We start from the raw sequence: 19,480 nt of genomic DNA on the forward strand, positions 1-19,480 counted from the left end.
AGACATGATTTGCGATGCTGCCGCGCATTGGGCACACCGACAACCCAAATGACCCAACCGAACATGGGCCGCCTCACTGCCGCCCCAAACGGACGAAATCCGGCCAAACCAGACGTGTGTTGGAGTTGGCCTTATTGCGTGGTCTGGATACCTATGGGGGCTTGCTTGGCTGGACATGTTTGATTATTGGTGGTATGTCTCAGTTTTTTTTTCATGATTTTAGAAATTAATCAACTCATCAATTATCGGTTGCAAAACCAGCCCGACCTAAAATCGCCTGCGGTCCACGCTTGTGTAGATTTCTTTCCGCGAGACTGTCCTTTTTTTTTTGTTTTGAAACGAGCCTATCCATTTCTTCACTCCTTTTTTGTTTTTTGAGGGAGTCCATTTCTTCACTCGACACAGGACGCAGAGCACCCACTCATTGGGCCTAACAATGAATTCACAAGTCCAGCCGCACTCTCCGGTTAGCAGCCCAGCCCACTCCCCACATACCCCTCTCCCTCAGACCAAACCCTAGCTTCCCAGACCCCTATAAAATGCCTCACCCGCCGCAGCCGCCGCCTCAACACCCTTCGCCAAAATGCAGATCTTCGTCAAGACCCTCACGGGGAAGACCATCACCCTCGAGGTTGAGAGCAGCGATACCATCGACAATGTCAAGGCCAAGATCCAGGACAAGGAGGGTGAGTATCTTCTTCTTTCCTTTCCTTTTTTGTTTCCGCCGGCCGCCGTGGCTAATATCTGTTTTGTTCCGGCAGGGATCCCGCCGGACCAGCAGCGGCTGATCTTCGCCGGCAAGCAGTTGGAGGACGGCCGCACCCTTGCCGACTACAACATCCAGAAGGAGTCGACCCTCCATCTCGTCCTCAGGCTCCGCGGAGGCATCATCGAGCCATCCCTGCAGGCGCTTGCCCGCAAGTACAACCAGGAGAAGATGATCTGCCGCAAGTAAGTGTAGTCGTCGACATGCTAGCTCGTTTATTTATGTTTAACCGTATGTAATTTTAGACTTAATTCATCTCTCTGTTAGATCTAAATTTCTCTTATGAATGATTCACATATAGTGAGATTTGATATCATTCATGGAAGAGAAGAAGTTAGTCTAAGATTACAATCACTAGAATATGATTTTAGATGGTTTGCAAGGCAGTTGTTTTCAAGAATAAGAATAGAAATATGTCCAATTTTTCTGTTGAGCTCACGTTTTCATCGTATAAACTCCTCTTAGCTATTGCGGCGGCTTACTTTTGGAAATGAGTTAGTCATCGCAGCATGATGCGTCAGGGTATATAGTTTTAGTTTTGTTTTATCATGCTGTGCTGACTTTTAAATTGGTAAAATAAACCCCATAATGTACTCTTTAGCTACCTAGATGTAGCACTCACTTCAATCTTCTCATCAAGAAAAATCTATACCCATTGCTTGCATTATTCTTTTTGCTGTTTTATTTGTGAACTTGTACTTTATATCATGTCCTTCTGTTATATTTTTGGGATTGGGTATTGTAATGAGATAACCTAGAGCATTTTTCAATAAAGAGTTCAAGTGGGCATTTCTTGTGGGCTCTTGCATGTTTTGCTGCTCAGAGTTTTGCATTCATGACAATGAATTATTGGCTCGATGATGACTACTCATGCTTTAACCACACCGAATTTGAAGACTGGATGAAGTGATTTCTCCTTCCCTCTTTACTGTATGGTCATTCTCTCTTGGCGGTTCCTTGTGAAGTCTATTCCTTTGGGTGAAGAACTAAGCGGGATTTAGTTTCTGCAACTTTGTTCTTCTTCTAAAGGTTGAGATAGAAGGATGCGCTGAGATTGGGGATCATCAACTGGGGGGCGGGAGGGGTCTCTTCTGAAGGATCTTCCCATGTGGAAAAAACTGGCCTTCACTGAGACCCTCAATGGAATCCTTGTTTCATGCTGAATTCTGATTGATAATGTTTGGGCTTTAGGTCGTTTTGTCTGCCCTTTCTAACCTTTTCAATTTTGCTGGTTATTTTACTTCCTTGATCGCCTTCTATAGATAAATTAAGCAACCCTACAGTCTAGTCTAATACAGTAACACTTTGATCTTACATGTTCTAATGTTCTCACCTATCTGCAGATGCTATGCGCGCCTGCACCCTAGGGCTGTCAACTGCCGCAAGAAGAAGTGTGGCCACAGCAACCAGCTGAGGCCCAAGAAGAAGATCAAGAACTAGAGTGCCACTAGTCAGTTTCATGGGCCGGTTGAATCCATCGCGTGTCGGAGTTTATGCTATTATCGTCTCGTTTGTCGTTGAACCTTATTTTACTTTGCTTTCAGCCTCGTATCGTTGTGGTGATAATTGACAGTATTGGTATATGGTAGCAGACCTATAATTTTGCCGTATCTCCTCTGTTTGTTCTGCGTTCTGTTTAATTATTGACTGGTTGGTAATCTCTCTGCGAACGCTTGTGGTTTCCTCTCTGCATCCGGGCCACTGGACATGAGTTGGCTGTGTTTAGATTGTCCACTCTTCGGCTGGTATCATGCCAGATTACTGATGCTCAAATGCTGACACTAACTGTAGTCTGCAAGTAAGTTTGAGCTCTTTTGAGTTTTGGTTCAATGGATGTCAAACTCTGCCGTGCCAGTTTAGCGCTTTAGCTCCCTTACTTCCAAAATAGATGACCCAATTTGTAGTACAATATTGGAAAATCGCTGAAACAAAATTGATCCAGAGACACCTCCTGGCGTCTGCATGGGCAAATACAATTGCCGCATTGTGCTATCCTATTTGGTTGGCATGTCCCTCCTACCGAAACATAGAGCGGGTTTGTAAGTTGTAACGGGGTGCATAGAGTTCGCCACGTTATCACACTGCGTCTGCTTGCAACGGCCTTGACCTCCTACGCCATCCTTTCCGGTCCGGATCCAGGCCCGGTTGAACTTACTCGCTCTTGAGTGAAGTTCAGCAAGAGCGAGTAAATTCAGTGATCCAGCAAGAGCGAACAGCTGATATGCTCGCTGCAATGTGCCCTGGCAAGCCGAGAGGGCCGAATGCGCCGAGGAGCAGCAACGCGCCGCCAAGGTCCTGCCCATCGACGTGCTGGCCTGGCCATCTCCATGGGCGAGCTGAACAGTATCACCGGCCTTCAGCAGAAGGCCCTGGTCGGAGAAGGCTCCTACGGCCATTTGTTCGTTCCCCTGTCTTACACCAACCAAGATCGAGCCACATTCGTACTGAGTTGCTGTAAATGTTTCTTCTCCTGGCACAAAAACAACGCACGAAGACGACGCCGAGGCTGAGCGTGGACAAGGTGAAGCAGTGCGTGGATCCCAAGCTGGGGAACGACTATCCACCCAAGATTCATGAACTCTTTCTCGATCATAATATTTCTGCCATACTACTCCCTCTACTATTAGATACATGTTTTTTTTATCCATTTTAATGACAAATATTTCGGATGGAGGGAGTATGTAGCAAAATGAATAGACTATAATCTGAAAGGTGTCTATATACATCCGAATGTAGTCTCTGTAGTAAAATCTTTAAAAAAACATATATTTAGGAACAGAAGGAGTAGATCATAGTACAGATGTTTACAAGGTGGAATATGCATGCCAGATGGCAGCGGTTGGCGGCGTTGTGCGTGCAGTACGAGTCGGACTTCTGGCCGAACATGACCATCGTGGTGAAGGCGCTGCAAGCCCCTCCTCAGCAAGCCAGCCGCGGCTAGGGGGCCTCCATCCTCCTCATCCTAGTGCACACCAACACAAAGAGTCACCAACGTCTCTGAAATGTTAGCATCCAAAAAGGTGGTGATGGGCTGATGCAGAGATGCACGTACTCTCTTGGTGGTTGTTCTTGTGTAAATTGCCGATTCACGTGTGTATGATTGCCAAGATGCCAGCGGTTGTAGCTAGTAGAGATCGATCTATCTGCAAAGGGTTTAGGGGAGCTCCAACGGTGATGATCAGATGGCAGCCTCTACTTGCCCATCGCAAACCTCTTTTTACCGGCGCCGGGATCTACCGGAGGTTCTCTGACCAATAGAATCTCACCACCTCAAAAGTTGTCATAAATTGTATGTCTGTATTTCACACATGTCTTCATTTAATCTGCTGTATTTCACCAGCTGGACCCCACCCACGTGATTTGACCAGCTGGGCCTACCCACGTTATTCCAGCTACGGTCTACGGCCCTATATGCGTCTGAAGCTAGTTTCACTTCACAGTTCACCCACGTACAGAAATGTCAGCTTATTTTTCAAAGGATCAACCTCTCTCATTTTAAATGTCAGTTTCATATTATTATTTTTAAACAACTCAGCTACATATAGCTATTTCAATTCATACCTAATTGAAATATCATTTCAACTCTTTCAAAAAAAACACTGCAATCATTTCAAGTTTCTGATTTCAATAGTTTCATACATTGATTTTCAATTTTTATGAATCTAATTCCACACCATCCAAAAAAATTGATATCATTTCAAAACCATTTTCATTTTTTAACAAAATTTATTTAATATATCACAAACTCAAAAAAAAGAAGTGAAACTGATTATTTCATATTTGAAAAAAAACTAATTCAATTTATTGAAAAGGTGATTTCAGCTATTAAAATTTCAATATTTTTTTCAAAAAAGACTGAAATTGAATTTTCTAAAAGTGGCCAAAACAATTTCAATTTATATTTAAAAATCTATTTCAATACATATCTGATGCATATAACATGTTATAGATATATGAAATAGCAGTTTCACATATTTCAGGGAAGTAATTTCATATTTCAAAAGAGTGAAACTTAGATTTCAAAAGAGTGGCATTCATTTTTTTACCAAGTTATTTCAGTTATTCCAATGCCAATGCCAATGCCATATTTCACAACGAATGAAACTCATTACTCAATCATCAAAGAACTGATTTCAATCCTTTCTAAAACAAATTTCACTAGCATATTTTTACAGAAGACTGTAACATCATAAAAGAGTGGCAAAATCATTTTTTTATTTTTTACAAAGTGATTTCAATTATTCCAACTCAAATTTCATATTTCACTTCAAAGAGTACCTGATTTCAGTTCTTTAAAATGTACATTTCAATCAATTAATAAACATATGTCATTGTGATTCAATGGCATTTCATAAACTTATCAAAGTTCAAGTATTTTAAACAACACAGACTATCGATTTCGCATATGTGCACACTATTTTGTACAATTTCAGATCACAAAACCAAATGACACAAAAATTGATTCATTCATCTTTTCAATTATATCACTTGATTCCACTGGATCCCACAATGTATTTCACACACATTCCACAACAATAACCGATGCTCTCTGTAGCAAACATACAAACACCTGAAATTGAAGGAGCAAGGGGAGGCCAGCCATCTGTATAGAAGCAAGGGATGTTCAAATCATGCAAAATAAAAATGAAAATCATTAAGAACAGATGGAGAGAGGTTAAGGGAGATGGGACTCATTACTCACCAGATCCGGTTGCGATCATACATGGAGTCGGCGGATCCAGCGACGCTAGTGCGCGGTGACCCGTCGTGGTGGGTGGCCTTCGTGGTGGAACCTTGCCGGAGCAGCTCCCCCCAACGCCCACTACAGCGTATCCGTTGTCCGCCGGCGTGATTCGGCGTCGCTCCTCGCCGACCTCGTGGTACAGCCGTGCCACCGGTCTTTCCTGTGTTCCCCCGTGGTAGGTGACAGCCACGAAAGCCGGATTCGCTGCCGGAGGTTGATGGAGAACCCAGATCTACTGGTGACGGTGGCTGGCGTGGAACTCAGGAGAGAGAGGGGGAAGAGAGCTCAGGCCTCTTTTGGTTCATAGGATAGGATTATCATAGGAATAGAAATCTTGTAGGAAATGAGATGACATGTATCTCAAATCCTATGAGTAGGAATAGGAAACAAGATGTCATTTGGTTGACACCAAAGGAATTTTTCCATTGAGTCTAGACTCTTTTTTATTTTCCTATGAAATGTGAAGGATAGGAACCAATCCTATGTAGGAATAGGAATCCATTCCTATGAACCAAAGGGCTCTAAAGGAAAAAATCCTATACGAATCCTATCCTTTAAAATTCCTATGAAATTCCTCTAAACCAAATGAGGCCTCAATGTGGGAAGGAAACAACGGTGGGGGCTTGATATTTCTCTGTCCTGGAGTCCATCTCGTATTGCATCTGTATAGGTCTCGCATCCTGAATCAGAGGTAGAAAAAGAAAGTTTGTGGGGTCCACCCGCACGCATCTAAAAGCATTGATGGATGGTGGATTTCCCACCTATACATACCGGTTCTGGTAAAAAAAACTTTTCAACTTGTCCATGGACACGTCTGGATGATGTGTTGTGCGATGTGAATGGCGCCAAAGTCGTGCTTAAATAGGTCAGTCCATGCGAACGAGCGAGAAGCCGACTTCAAAGTGGTGTCAGATCAGGCTACTCCGTCGTTGCGTCGGCATTGAAGCGGCGCTGCCCGCTCGTCCGGTCATGTCACCTTGATCGACATTAATGCGGCGGAGTCACATCCGCTTTGGAGCTGCCTGACCGGCATGAACGTGCGGCGACCGCTTCGTGCAGAGAGGATTTTTCGGACGGAGAGGGTTTTGTTGGAAATATGCCCTAGAGGCAATAATAAAATGGTTATTATTATATTTCCTTGTTCATGATAATTGTCTGTTATTCATGCTGTAATTGTATTAACCGGAAACCGTAATACATGTGTGAATACATAGACCGTAATATGTCCCTAGTAAGCCTCCAGTTGACTAGCTCATTGATCAATAGATGGTTGTGGTTTCCTGACCATGGACATTGGATGTTGTTGATAACACGATCACATCATTAGGAGAATGATGTGATGGACAAGACCCAATCCTAAGCATAGCATAAGATCGTGTAATTCATTTGCTAAGAGCTTTTCTAATGTCAAGTATCATTTCCTTAGACCATGAGATTGTACAACTTCCGGATACCGTAGGAATGCCTTGGGTGTACCGAACATCACAACGTAATTGAGTGGCTATAAAGGTGCACTACAGGTATCTCTGAAAGTGTCCGTTGGATTTGCACGAATCGAGACTGAGATTTGTCACTCCGTATGACGGAGAGGTATCTCTGGGCCCACTCGGTAATGCATCATCATAATGAGCTCAATGTGACTAAGGAGTTAGTCACGTGATCATGCATTACGGAACGAGTAAAGAGACTTGCCGGTAACGAGATTGAACGAGGTATGGGGATACCGACGATCAAATCTCGGGCAAGTAACATACCGGTGGACAAAGGAAATTGTATACGGGATGATTGAATCCCAGACATCGTGGTTCATCCGATGAGATCATCATGGAACATGTGGGAGCCAACATGGGTATCCAGATCCCGTTGTTGGTTATTGGCCGGAGAGATGTCTTGGTCATGTCTGCATGGTTCCCGAACCCGTAGGGTCTACACACTTAAGGTTCGGTGACACTAGAGTTGTTATGGGAAATTGTATGTGGTTGCCGCATTCTATGAATTTTTTTTCGAAACGGAGGCAAAAGATTTGCCTCATCAATTAATTAAGAAGAAGAGAATTGTCCAGTTAATTAATGAAAAACCGGGCGAAAACCAATACAAACAAATCACATGCGGACTACTCCAAAAGTCAAAAACCCCAAGATCGCACTGTTGACCCTACAAACATTTCCAACAAGCAACAAACCCAAGCCCACACACATCTACATCGCAAAGGAATCCCCCAAAAGAACACCTCGGATGTAGACAAATGACCCCCCAAAAACCACGATGATAAGCTAAACCATGAGGACGGCCCATAAGACCAAGGGGCAACCATTAAGCAGCCGCAGACGCCTTCCCTAAGGCATCACTCTTCTTGTTTTTGCTTTTGAGAGACTTCTCCACCTTTTTGATCTTGTCTTTGTTAAACTTTTCGGTCAGGATGCATGCAACCGCTTTACCAGACCCAGGGCTAGCCGCCTCCAAGCTAGAGAGCAAGTTGCAAAGCTCTTTTGCAAAGAGAGCATCGGAACAAGGTGCTAACGTATTTGTCCCAACAACATCTTCACCTGGGGGCACCACGTGCCCAACGGTCACAGGCGAGCGAGTGACCGAGGCATCCAAACCTGCACACACCACAAAGTCAGTCTGGCTAGACTCCAAGGGCGGTGGTGAGGGTGTCGTGGGCACCGCCAAAGCCCCTAGCAAGCCCATCTCCTTCAGAATCGCCACCGAAAGAGGTGGAGTGGACTCCTCACATAGCATTGTCAACTCAGGCATAATCTGTAGAATTGGAGCCACAACCTCAACAATCACTTCACCCCCAACGTCAGTCGACACCATAGAGCAGGGCCTAGCACGAGGAGAGAACCCTCCATAGAGGTCGACTTCCTCTCCATCTGCAGAACCAACCTGAAGCTCGGGAAGTAGAGACCCAATCGGCACAACCTAAAGTTTACCAAGAGCAACTTCCGCCCTTGCCAAGACACTCTCAACACGCACAAGACATTCGCGAAGCTCAACGCAAAGTAGCTCAGCCTGCTGCTCAAGGACGGGTTGTAATGGCACATCAGCTTGGATGACGGATGCAGGCGGTGGAGCAACACATGGTTGCAGCATAGCCTCGTCGACGGGTTGCTTCACACGACAAAAGCGAGCAATGTGACCGAAACGGAGGCAATTCCTGCAATGGATTGGATCCCTGCAAGAGTGTCCTCGATGACCCCGACACAAACACCGGAAACATCTATCTCTCAGCCATGTCGGAGGAGGCAGTCGTGCATTGAAGGTAGGACAATGAAAAGCTGAAGGAGGCGCCGAACGACGCCCCTTCGAGACGAGCCGCCAGCCCCCCATCTCATCCCCGCGCGGAGCGGCCGCACAACACTCAACGGTAGGTGTGTCATCCCGACAAAAGCATCCACGCCAATCCCCCCAACCAGGGCGCACAGGTGGGACGAATCGGTTGCCTCCAGCAATGATCTGCGACGCAAGAGCAGTAGGCGCAGCGTCCGAGGATGTCGTTGCCTTCCGCCCCCCAATGGTCGGGTCTGACCTGCGGGAAGCAAGGGCAGTTGCAGCCAGCGCAGCAGCGGTGGGTGGCGGTGCCGAAGAATCCGCAGTCGCAAGCTCAGAGGAGAGCGAGTGTGGTGGCGACGGACGCGAGATTTGTGTCACAGATTGTTGGAGCAGGGCCGGTGCTGTCGCCGGGACGACGTTGCCAACGGCAGTCGCATGGACGCACGGAAGAGATTGTGGCATGGACTCCAGTTCCAGAATGGATGCTTCACTTGATGAAATGCTGCTGGAGAAGCCGAACGAGGTCGAACCTCGGGGGACGATGGCGGGCGGCGGCCGCAGCTTCACCACGGGCTTGGAGGTGGCTGGAGGGGCGGCGTTCGACGGGGCCGCAGGGGCCGTTGCCGGCGCGGGGGAGCCGCCTGGTCGCGGGCATTGGCTTGGCCAAGGAAGCATCCTCTGCCCATTGGTATCCACGCCCAGCGCGGCCGGAGCAGCAGCCGGCGCCGATGACGATGGGGGTGCCGAGCATGGTGGAGCATAGGAGGCCGAGAGGGAGGCGGACGTGGCTGGGGAGGCCGCGGCTGCCGCCGCCGACGGTGGCGCCGAAGCCGGCTTCGGGCGTGAAGGAGGAGCCATAGCGTAGGGAGCCACCGTGGGAGAAGAGCAGCCGCCAAGAGAGGACGTCGAGGGGATTCCGGATCTGGTCGCAGCTGCTGAAGGGGAGGTCGGAGAAGGGAGATCGGGGCAGTGCCACCGCGTGCTCACCCGTCTGATGTGGCAAATGGATGTCAAAACGACATTCCTTAACGGTTTCCTTAAGGAAGAATTGTATATGATGCATTCGGAAGGTTTTGTCGATCCTAAGAATGCGACAAGGTGTGCAAGCTCCAACGCTCCATCTATGGGCTGGTGCAAGCATCTCGGAGTTGGAACATTCGTTTTAATGAAATGATCAAAGCGTTTGGGTTTATGCAGACTTATCGAGAAGCCCGTGTTTACAAGAAAGTGAGTGGGAGCTCTGTAGCATTTCTCATATTACATGTAGATGACATACTATTGATGGGAAATGATATAGAACTCTTGGAAAGCGTAAAGGCCTATGTCGGTGTCAAAACTGACGGATCTCGGGTAGGGGGTCCCGAACTGTGCGCCTAAGGTTGATGGTAATAGGAGACGGGGGATGCGATGTTTACCCAGGTTCGGGCACTCTCTATGGAGGTAATACCCTACTTCCTGCTTGATTGATCTTGATGAATATGAGTATTACAAGAGTTGATCTACCACGAGATTGTAATGGCTAAACCCTAGCAGTCTAGCCTATGATTATGATTGTAGTTGTCTCTACGGACTAAACCCTCCGGTTTATATAGATATCGGAGGGGGCTAGGATTACACAAAGTCAGTTACAGAGGAAGGAATCTACATATCCGAATCACCAAGCTTGCCATCCATGCAAAGGAGAGTCCCATCTGGACACAAGAAGTCTTCCATCTTTTGTCTTCATAGTCCAACAGTCCGGCCCATGTTAATAGTCCGGCTGTCCGAGGACCCCTTAATACAGGACTCCCTCAGTAGCCCCCAAACCAGGCTTCAATGATGATGAGTCCGGCACGCAGATTGTCTTCAGCATTGCAAGGCGGGTTCCTCCTCCGATTACTTCAAAGTACCTGACTTAAAGAGTTGTATCCAGCCTTTCATTTAATGTTGCGCCCATCGACTTCTGCACCTTCATGATTTCAGCTTCCACGTGTCGAGCGAATATGAGAGGTCGGGGCATTTTTGCACTTACCACCCTAACCCTATAAGAAAGTTGTCTATTAAAGAGACGAGGATCTTCAGATCCAATCCCCACCAAGCGCGGAATCCTCAGAGCTCACCAACAAAATCCACCCCAACATGGCTAGCGCTCCCAGCTCCTCATCCCGCCCTCACGGCCCCAAAATGGGTGATTGGGAAAAGTGTTCAGTATCCCACGCTCAGCTAGTGAAGCTGCAGACACAAGGATTTCTTCCCCCACAGATCTAGTCCCCTCTCGAGCCAGATTGACTTCCTTCGATGGCGAGGCGCAGGCGGAGAATTTCCCCAACCCATCCAGGGGGGAAAGAGTATGCTTTGTTCCCTATTTATTGAGAGGTGTCGGATTTTCAATCCATCCGTTCCACCGAGGGCTTCTGGAGTATTATGGCCTCCAACTGCACAATTTCACTCCTGCCTCCATCCTGCACATCACGGGTTACGTTGCACTCTGTGAGATATTCTTGGGTTGTGAGGCTCATTTTGAGTTATGGAAGAAGTTGTTTTGCCTTGTCCCTCGCAATCAAGGAGGATCAATATTTGAAGTGGGCGGAGCTGAAGTATGGCGTATCGCCGGGACCGGATACCTGTACGGCACACTGAAGAAGGCATCCGAAGAGTGGCCTTCTGAATGGTTTTATATCGAGGACGCCGCCCTTCCAGACCCAGTTCGAATGGGTCTTCCTGAATTTTCAGGCACTCCGTTGAAGAAACGCCACAGCTGGCGCCCTCGGAGCTTTAAGGAGGAAGATAGTGCGGAAGACCATTAGTTGATGAGCAAAATAAAAATGCTCGTTCAGTCTGGATTATCAATAGTCGAGGTAATGGCGACCTCCATAGTGCGAGGGGTTCAGCCACTTCAATACAGAAGGAATCCCATGTGGCACTATAATGGGGAAGATGACGCCACCCGCTGCGGTCGGAAGGGTCCAGATACCCCTGTCGCTTTGGCCAAGATACTGGCCGAACTGTACAAAGGGGAGAAAGAGGAGTTCATTCATATTAAGCGCCAAGATGGATTTTCCATGTACAATCCTCCTAGCTGGGTGAGTTCTAATCCCCACTTCCCTTCTCATTCTTCTCCCTGAGTTACTTTTCATGGACATTAATTCTTCCACTTGTAACAAGAATGGTGGATGATCACCAAGGAGCTCAAGAGCCTTGCTCCACAACCAGAGGACCACAATCGGGACCTCGACCCCGGATTCGAAGAGGATCCGGACATATTCATGGAGCTGGAGGACGGAGTGTTCTACCAGGCGAGCCATGACCCACCGCATTATCCCATGCTCTAAAGGGGAGGCGCTCAGCGCGCCACACTACACCCGAGTCGCTTCTCAAGAGAATGGCACCTATGTCGGGCATGCCTTCAAAGAGAAAGGCGAATGAAAATACAGCCAAGTCTTCGTCAAAGAGGTATTGTTATTAAATATACTCCTTGCATGTTGCATTAAAGCATGATATCGTCCATTGTGTCTTTTTAGGAAGAACATTCGCCGGACTATGTCCGGGGATCCTGTCGGTCATGCCTCCACCAGCCGGATTCCCGATCCGGCTTCTAGGATAGAGGACGATGCGGGAGGGACGCCGGACTGTCCTTCCGTAGAGGATTCAGATAAGGTATCCATTACTAACTCTGATGTGGAAAGCGCCATGAATAATCGGCACCGGCGGGCCGCTCTTCGAGACCCCGGCTTTTCAGAAGAGGCTTTCAACGCCTTCAGCTCGGCTGATGCATACATCCGAGCTGCTCAAGGAGGACTTACCGGAGCCACCAACCAATATTTGAAAGATATACGGGTAAGTACATATTTGTACAAATCTGATAATTATATATACCAGTAGCCCCTGAGACTTGAAACAGTTGGTACAACTGATTTAAGGATCATTCTATAACCAGGTGCTCACAAAGAAGAAGAACCAGTTGTCTCAAGAGCTAGAAAAGTGCCGAACCCAGCTAGCGGCTGCTACGGCTGAACTGGAGAAATCGAAAAAGGCATCACCTGGTATGTGTTCCTTAATTTAGAAAAAACAGAATTATATACACCAGTAATGCTAACATCACTTCATATCTGATGATAGGATCCTCGGATAATCCGAGAGAGAACCTGGAAATCACACAAGAGGGTGAACAAGGAGCTCAAAGGCAACTGGCCGCTGGCGAGCGTGTACTTACACGGGTCATGCAGGAGAAAAACAAACTCCAGGATGCCAATACCCAGTTGGGAGAAGAATTGAAAGATGTTCGGGCCCAACTGGCTGACTCGATGAAGGAAAATAAGAGGCTCCGACGTGACATTTTTGGTAGGTGCTCAAACTAACCGCTGTGTAACTCGGCAAGGAAAGGAACTAACAAAGTTATGTCTGTAGGTATGCTGACTGGTCGTTCTGAAGAGGAGATGTCCGAATTCTCAGGCAATCTTCTATAAGAGCTGTCGCAGCTACACGAGCGAGCTCGGCAGGCGATGCAGGGCGTTGCCAAGGCCTTATGTCCGTCCGCCTCCCCTCCAGGAAGTATGGAGGAGCTTGTACAACTATTTAAGGGAGCGCGGCAGCGCTTCTGATTATGGAAGACTTCGGCGTGTCGAGAAGGTGCGCGAGAGGCCCGGGGCATGGTGAAAACACGATATACCAAGCTTGATCCGAATCATATGGCCCGGGTCGGACCTTTAGGGTCAGATGGGAAAGAAATTCCCGTTAGTCTAGTATATGACCAGGTAAAATTAGCCGCAGAATATCCTCAGCAGGATTGTAAGCTAGACACCGTGTTGGATGGCATAGAAGAGGAAGTGTTTGAGTCCAAGTGACTATGTACTTCGATGGACAAATTCCTCCCTAGCTGGATTATAAAAGAAATGTCATGGCAGACCTTTTCGCTTCAACCTCTGGACCCAAAGGTGTAGAGTGCTTCCGAATACCCGCTCAGTAATACATATCGGGGTATGCGTGGAAACCAGGCATAGGGGTCATAATTTCTTGAACAAACAAGTATCCGGCTAGCTATGTTATATTACATTTTTGATTGTAAGAAATATCTTCTAGAGAGAATAGTTCCATTAAGGGTTCCTTTCCCTGGGTCCACATGCGTTAACGTGCATGTCCGACCTGTGATTGAAAAAACCACATCATACTTATCATCTGGGGGTTCGTAGTGTAAGTAGCAAAAAAACATCTTTAGTCCGCCGACCGATTATTCCCTTAAGAACGCTAGCTTTCGGCTTCACCTAGTCTGAGGTACACATCCGGATGACCCGACAGTAACAATTGCATATCTGCTCCCTTTATGCCCTACCCGAACTAACGGGAACATAGGGCATAAGCACAAGAGCCAGACAACCCATCTTGGCCAAAACTTAAGTCATATCAATGCATATAGTGGCGAAGAAAAGGTACATACGAGGAAAACATACTTATGTGATGAGCTTTAATGCTCGGAGAATAATAATAATAATAATAAGCTTCTGTATAAGAAGCCCCCAGGTATAAGGGACGTACATATTTAATGATGTGTATGTCTCCAGTGTACGATCTAGCCATACGAAAGCTTTAAGGCTAAATAAAAATAAATAAAAAAACGAAAAGAGAGAAAAAAATAATTTAAAGAAGGGGGAAGGAGATGAACAAAGAGTTCGGCGCTAGGCGTAGAATCTTCAGAGTCTGGCCGCGTTCCATGGGTTTGGCTCTAAGCGATTGTGTGATGCGTGATGTAGGCAGTACACTCCTCCCGTGAGAACTTCGTCAATGATGAAGGGACCCTCCCACTTGGGCTTGAGTTTGTCCTTTTTCTTCTCCGATAAGCGTAGAACTAGTTTGCCAACATTATAAGTCTTGGCCCGCACTTCTCTGCTTTAATATCTTCATGCCTGTTGTTGATAAAATGCGAAACGGGCTTTTGCGACGTCGCGCTCCTCCTCCAGGGCATCTAAGCTATCCTACCGATCAAGCTCGGCCTCTCTCTCTTCATACATGAGCACTCGAGGTGAGTCATGAATAATGTCACAGGGTAACACAACCTCTGTGCCGTACACCATGAAAAAGGGTGTGTATCTGGTAGTGCGGTTGGGCGTGGTTCGCAGCCTCCAGAGTACGGATTCGAGCTCCTCAACCCAGTGATTGTCTGATTCTTTCAAAGACCGTACTAGTCTAGGTTTAATGCCACTCATAATAAGACCATTTGCCCATTCGACTTGACTGTTTGTTTGTGGGTGATAGACGGAGGCGTAATCAAGCTTAATGCCCATATTAGCACACCAGTTTTTCACCTCATCGGCTGTAAAGTTAGAGCCGTTATCGATGATGATGCTGTTGGAACACCGTAATAGTGCACGACGCCGGATACAAAGTGTCTATCACTGGTCCGGCTTCGGCCGTTTTAACTGGTTTGGCCTCTCCACTTAGTGAATTTATCCACCATGACCAACAAATATTTTTTCTTATGGCTTACCCCTTTAAGGGGTCCGACCATATCAAGCCCCCAGACAGCAAAAGGCCAAGTTATGGGGATTGTTTGTAACGTGGTGGGTGGCATATGGCTTTGATTGGCGAAAAGCTGGCATCCAATGCAATGTTGGACCAAGTCCTATGCATCTGCTCGGGCCGTCGGCCAATAGAAATCTGTACGGAAGGCCTTGCTTACAAGGGCCCGAGCCGCGGTGTGGTGGCCACCGAGGCCGGCATGAGTTTTAGCCAAGAGCTGCCGCCTCTCCTCCTCGGAGATACATTTTTGAAGTACTCTGGTAGCGCTTTTCTTGTAGAGTTCTCCTTCATGAACCTTGTAGGCTTTCAAGCGCCGGACAATGCAGCACGCCTCATTCTAGTCCTCTAGGAGTTCTTGCCTATTAAGGTAGGCCAAGAAGGGTTCGGTCCATGGGGCAATGACTGCCATGATAAGATGGGCTGATGGTGTGATTTCGGTGGCTAAGCCCCCGATGATATCGGTGTGTTCGACATCTGGGGTTATGTTCGGATCCGGACTGGAGTTGCCGCCCTCCCCTTTCCACACCACAGATGGCTTGAAGAGCCTCTCCAGAAAAATGTTAGGTGGGACGGGGTCGCGTTTAGCGCCAATGCGGGCAAGGACATCCACCGCTTGATTACTTTCTCGAGCCACATGATGAAACTCGAGCCCCTCGAACCTAGCCGACATTTTGAGAATGGCGTTACGGTAAGCCGCCATTTTCGGATCTTTGGCATCAAAATCTCCATTTATTTGGGATATTGCAAGGTTTGAATCCCCGCGCACCTCAGGCGTTGTATGCCCATGGAGATAGCCATCCGAAGACCATGCAGTAAAGCATCGTACTCGGCTGCATTATTGGAGTCCGTGTATAATATTTGGAGTATGTACTGAACTATATCTCCAGTGGGGGATGTTAGGACAACGCCCGCTCCTAGGCCCGCCAACATTTTGGAGCCATCAAAGTGCATGACCCAGTTGGAATATGTGCCGTACTATTTAGGGAGTTTGGCTTCTGCCCATTCGACAACGAAGTTGGCCCGTACTTGGGATTTAATGGCCCGGTGCGGTCTGTATGTTATGTCAAATGGGAGGAGCTCTATGGCCCACTTGGCAATCCGGCCCGTGGCATCGCAGTTGTTTATTATGTCATTGAGTGGTACTTCGGAGGCCACCATGATTGAGCACTCTTGAAAGTAGTGTCGTAGTTTCCGGGATGCCATGAAGACCACGTATGCTATTTTTTTGATAATGAGGGTACCGGGATTTGCATGGTGTGAGGACAGTAGATACGTAGTATACCGGCTTTTGAAGCGGGAATTTGTGTCCGTCCTCCTCTCGCTCGATGACGAGCACCACACTTACGACTTGGTGTGTTGCCGATATGTATAACAACATGGGTTCGCCGATGTTCGGCGTGGCTAGGATTAGGTTGCTCGCTAAAAGAGCCTTTATTTCTTCCAGTACGGTCGTTGCCGCATCCGTCCACTCAAAGTGTTCAGTTCGTCGGAGAAGGCGATAAAGTGGCAATGCTTTTTCTCCTAATCTAGAGATAAAGCGGCTTAAAGCTGCCACACATCTAGCTAGTTTTTGGACTTGTTTGAGGTCCGTTGGCGTAGCCAACTATGACAAGGCTCGGATTTTGGCTGGGTTCGCCTCAATTCCTCTATTGGAAACAATGAAGCCCAGCAGTTTTCCAGCAGCAACGCCGAAAACACACTTTTCCGGATTGAGTTTAATGTCATATGTACGGAGGTTGTCAAATGTGAGACGTACATCGTCTATGAGGGATTTTGATGACTACGTCATCCACATATGCTTCAACTGTCTTGCCGATTTGTTTCTCCAGGCATGTTTGAATCATGCGTTGATATGTGGCACCGACATTTGTGAGCCCGAAGGGCATAGTGTTGAAGCAGAAAGGCCCGTAAGGGGTGATGAATGCCGTTGCGGCTTGATCGGACTCCTTCATCTTAATTTGATAGTATCCGGAGTACGTGTCGAGGAAACACAGTGAGTCGTGTCCTGCGGTGGCGTCGATAATTTGATCGATGCGGGGGAGGGGGAAGGGATCCTTGGGACAAGCCTTGTTGAGGTCTTTGAAGTCGACACATAGGCGCCAAGATTTATCCTTCTTTGGTACCATCACCAGGTTTGCTAGCTAGTCCGGGTGTTTTATTTCTCTGATGAATCCGGCTTCGAGTAACTTGGCTAGCTCCTCCCCCATAGCTTGTCGTTTGGGTTTTGAAAAGCACCGTAGAGTTTGCTTGACCGGCTTATATCCCTTCAATATATTGAGGTTGTGTTCGACCAGCCTGCGTGGGATTCCTGGCATATCGGAAGGGTGCTAGGCGAATATGTCCCAGTTTTCATGTAGAAACGCTCGTAGCGCGGCGTCAACTGTTGGATCCAGCTGTGCTCCGATGGATGCTGTCTTCTTGGGGTCTGTCGGGTGAACTTGGAATTTGACTATTTCGTTTGCTGGTTTAAAGGAGGTGGATTTGGATCGCTTGTCCAAGATCACGTTGTCCATGTCCATCGTGGAGCACAATGTGGTTAGCTCTTCGTCCGCGAGGGCTTCAGACAGTGCCTCGAGGGTTAGGGTTGCGGTTTTGTTTTTGGCGCAGAGTGCTATGTCCGGATCACTAGCGAGAGTGATAATGCCATCGGGACCGGGCATCTTAAGTTTCATGTAACCGTAATGGGGTATAGCCTGGAAGCATGCAAATGCGTCTCGCCCTAATAAGGCATGATATCCACTGTTGAAAGGGACCACTTGGAAGGTTATCTCTTCGGACTGGTAGTTCTCTGGCGTGCCAAATACCACATCGAGTGTGATTTTTCCTGAATATCGCGCCTCCCGACTGGGAATGATTCCGCGGAAGGTCGTGCTACTTTGCTCAATGCGGCTCCTGTCTATTTCCATTTTGTTGAGAGTTTCCTCGTAAATGAGGTTTAGTCCACTGCCGCCGTCCATGAGCACTTAGGTAAGACGGAAGCCGTCTACAATTGGACCGAGGACCAATGCGGCTGGTGCCCGGACTGTTCTAAATTTTGGTTCGTCACTGGCATTGAAAGTTATGGCCGTGTCGTTCCAGGGGTTTATTGCTGCGACTTGGCAGACTTCGGCGAGGTCGCTAAGTGCCCTTTTTCGCCTATTGTTGGAGGCGAGAGTCTCGAACACTGTCAATACTGTGGGGTTGTTGTTTTTGGTGGGATGTTGCTCTGCGGCAGTTTTGGTGAGGAGATCCTCGCCGCTCTTGGCCACTTGCCGGAGTATCCAACATGCTCTAAGGCTGTGGGTTGGTACGTTATCCGGTGTTGTGTGTATTTTGCATGGCCTATCGAGCCATCCCTCCAGAACGGTTTTGCACCCTGTAATGGGCTTCGATTTTTTTACTATTGGGTCAGGCGACCGATGAGGGTACGTCCTCTTTGTCCGGACGAGGGTTTGGGTGGAGACCAGTGGCTCCCAAGAGGCTGCCTGAGTTTTCCAGGCGCTTTCCATTGCGCAATACTTTTGTACTGTTGGCGTTCTGGGAACGGGGGTACCCAGACTTGCCTGCCTGCGGCCTACGGCGTGGCTCAAGGAGTGGCCCATCACAACCCATCTTCGTCAACATATGCTCAAGACCCTCGCGAGGGGCCAAGCCTCGCGGGGCGGACAATAGGAAGCTTCCTCAGGCACAACCCCGTCAGGCTAGCTTGCGAGGAGGCGGAGAGATCAAGGCAGGGTACCTCACGAGGTGCCCGTGATGCATGCCATGAAGACCGAAGCCAGGCGGGCGCCGGCCTGCGCAGAGTCCTTGTTTCCTCTTTGGTGCAAAGGGGGCAAACGTAGGCGAGAGTATCAAGCAAAGGCAACCATTTCGGTGCAACAAGACCAAGACCAGCAGAATGGCAGGATGGAGGTCATCATGGAGCCCAAGCCGGCGTCACCGTTAGAGTCTTTGGTAGGCGAGGACCAACTTTAGCCAGGATAAGTGTACTAGATGTTCCCCTTCAAAATGGCCAATTCTTGGCGCCCTTCCCGCTCAATATTTGGGAAGAGGACCAAGGCCTCGCTCTATAAATAGGACTGGCCACTCTCAAGGCAGGGGGTCGACCAATCGAACCTTAGCCAGAACCACCAACACAAGAACCCCTCCCCTCGCAAGGCAGTTCTTTCTTTGTATTGTTCATCATCAGCCCCTGAGGCAATCCACCACACCACAAACTAGAG

The 19,480-nt window shown here is 47.9% G+C and overlaps 1 protein-coding gene across 1 annotated transcript; it reads left to right on the forward strand.

Moving 5' to 3' along the window:
* Nucleotides 1–501: 501 nt before the first annotated feature.
* LOC123092859 (ubiquitin-60S ribosomal protein L40-1) lies at nucleotides 502–2,376 on the forward strand. Its single transcript, XM_044514712.1, has 3 exons — nucleotides 502–686; nucleotides 762–951; nucleotides 2,110–2,376. Exons 1-3 carry the CDS (start codon nucleotides 584–586, stop codon nucleotides 2,204–2,206), a joined length of 390 nt encoding a protein of 129 aa, XP_044370647.1. The 5' UTR covers nucleotides 502–583; the 3' UTR covers nucleotides 2,207–2,376.
* The last annotated feature ends 17,104 nt before the right edge of the window (nucleotides 2,377–19,480 follow it).

This window comes from Triticum aestivum, chromosome 4B, assembly GCF_018294505.1.
Source record: "Triticum aestivum cultivar Chinese Spring chromosome 4B, IWGSC CS RefSeq v2.1, whole genome shotgun sequence".
NCBI lineage: Eukaryota > Viridiplantae > Streptophyta > Magnoliopsida > Poales > Poaceae > Triticum > Triticum aestivum.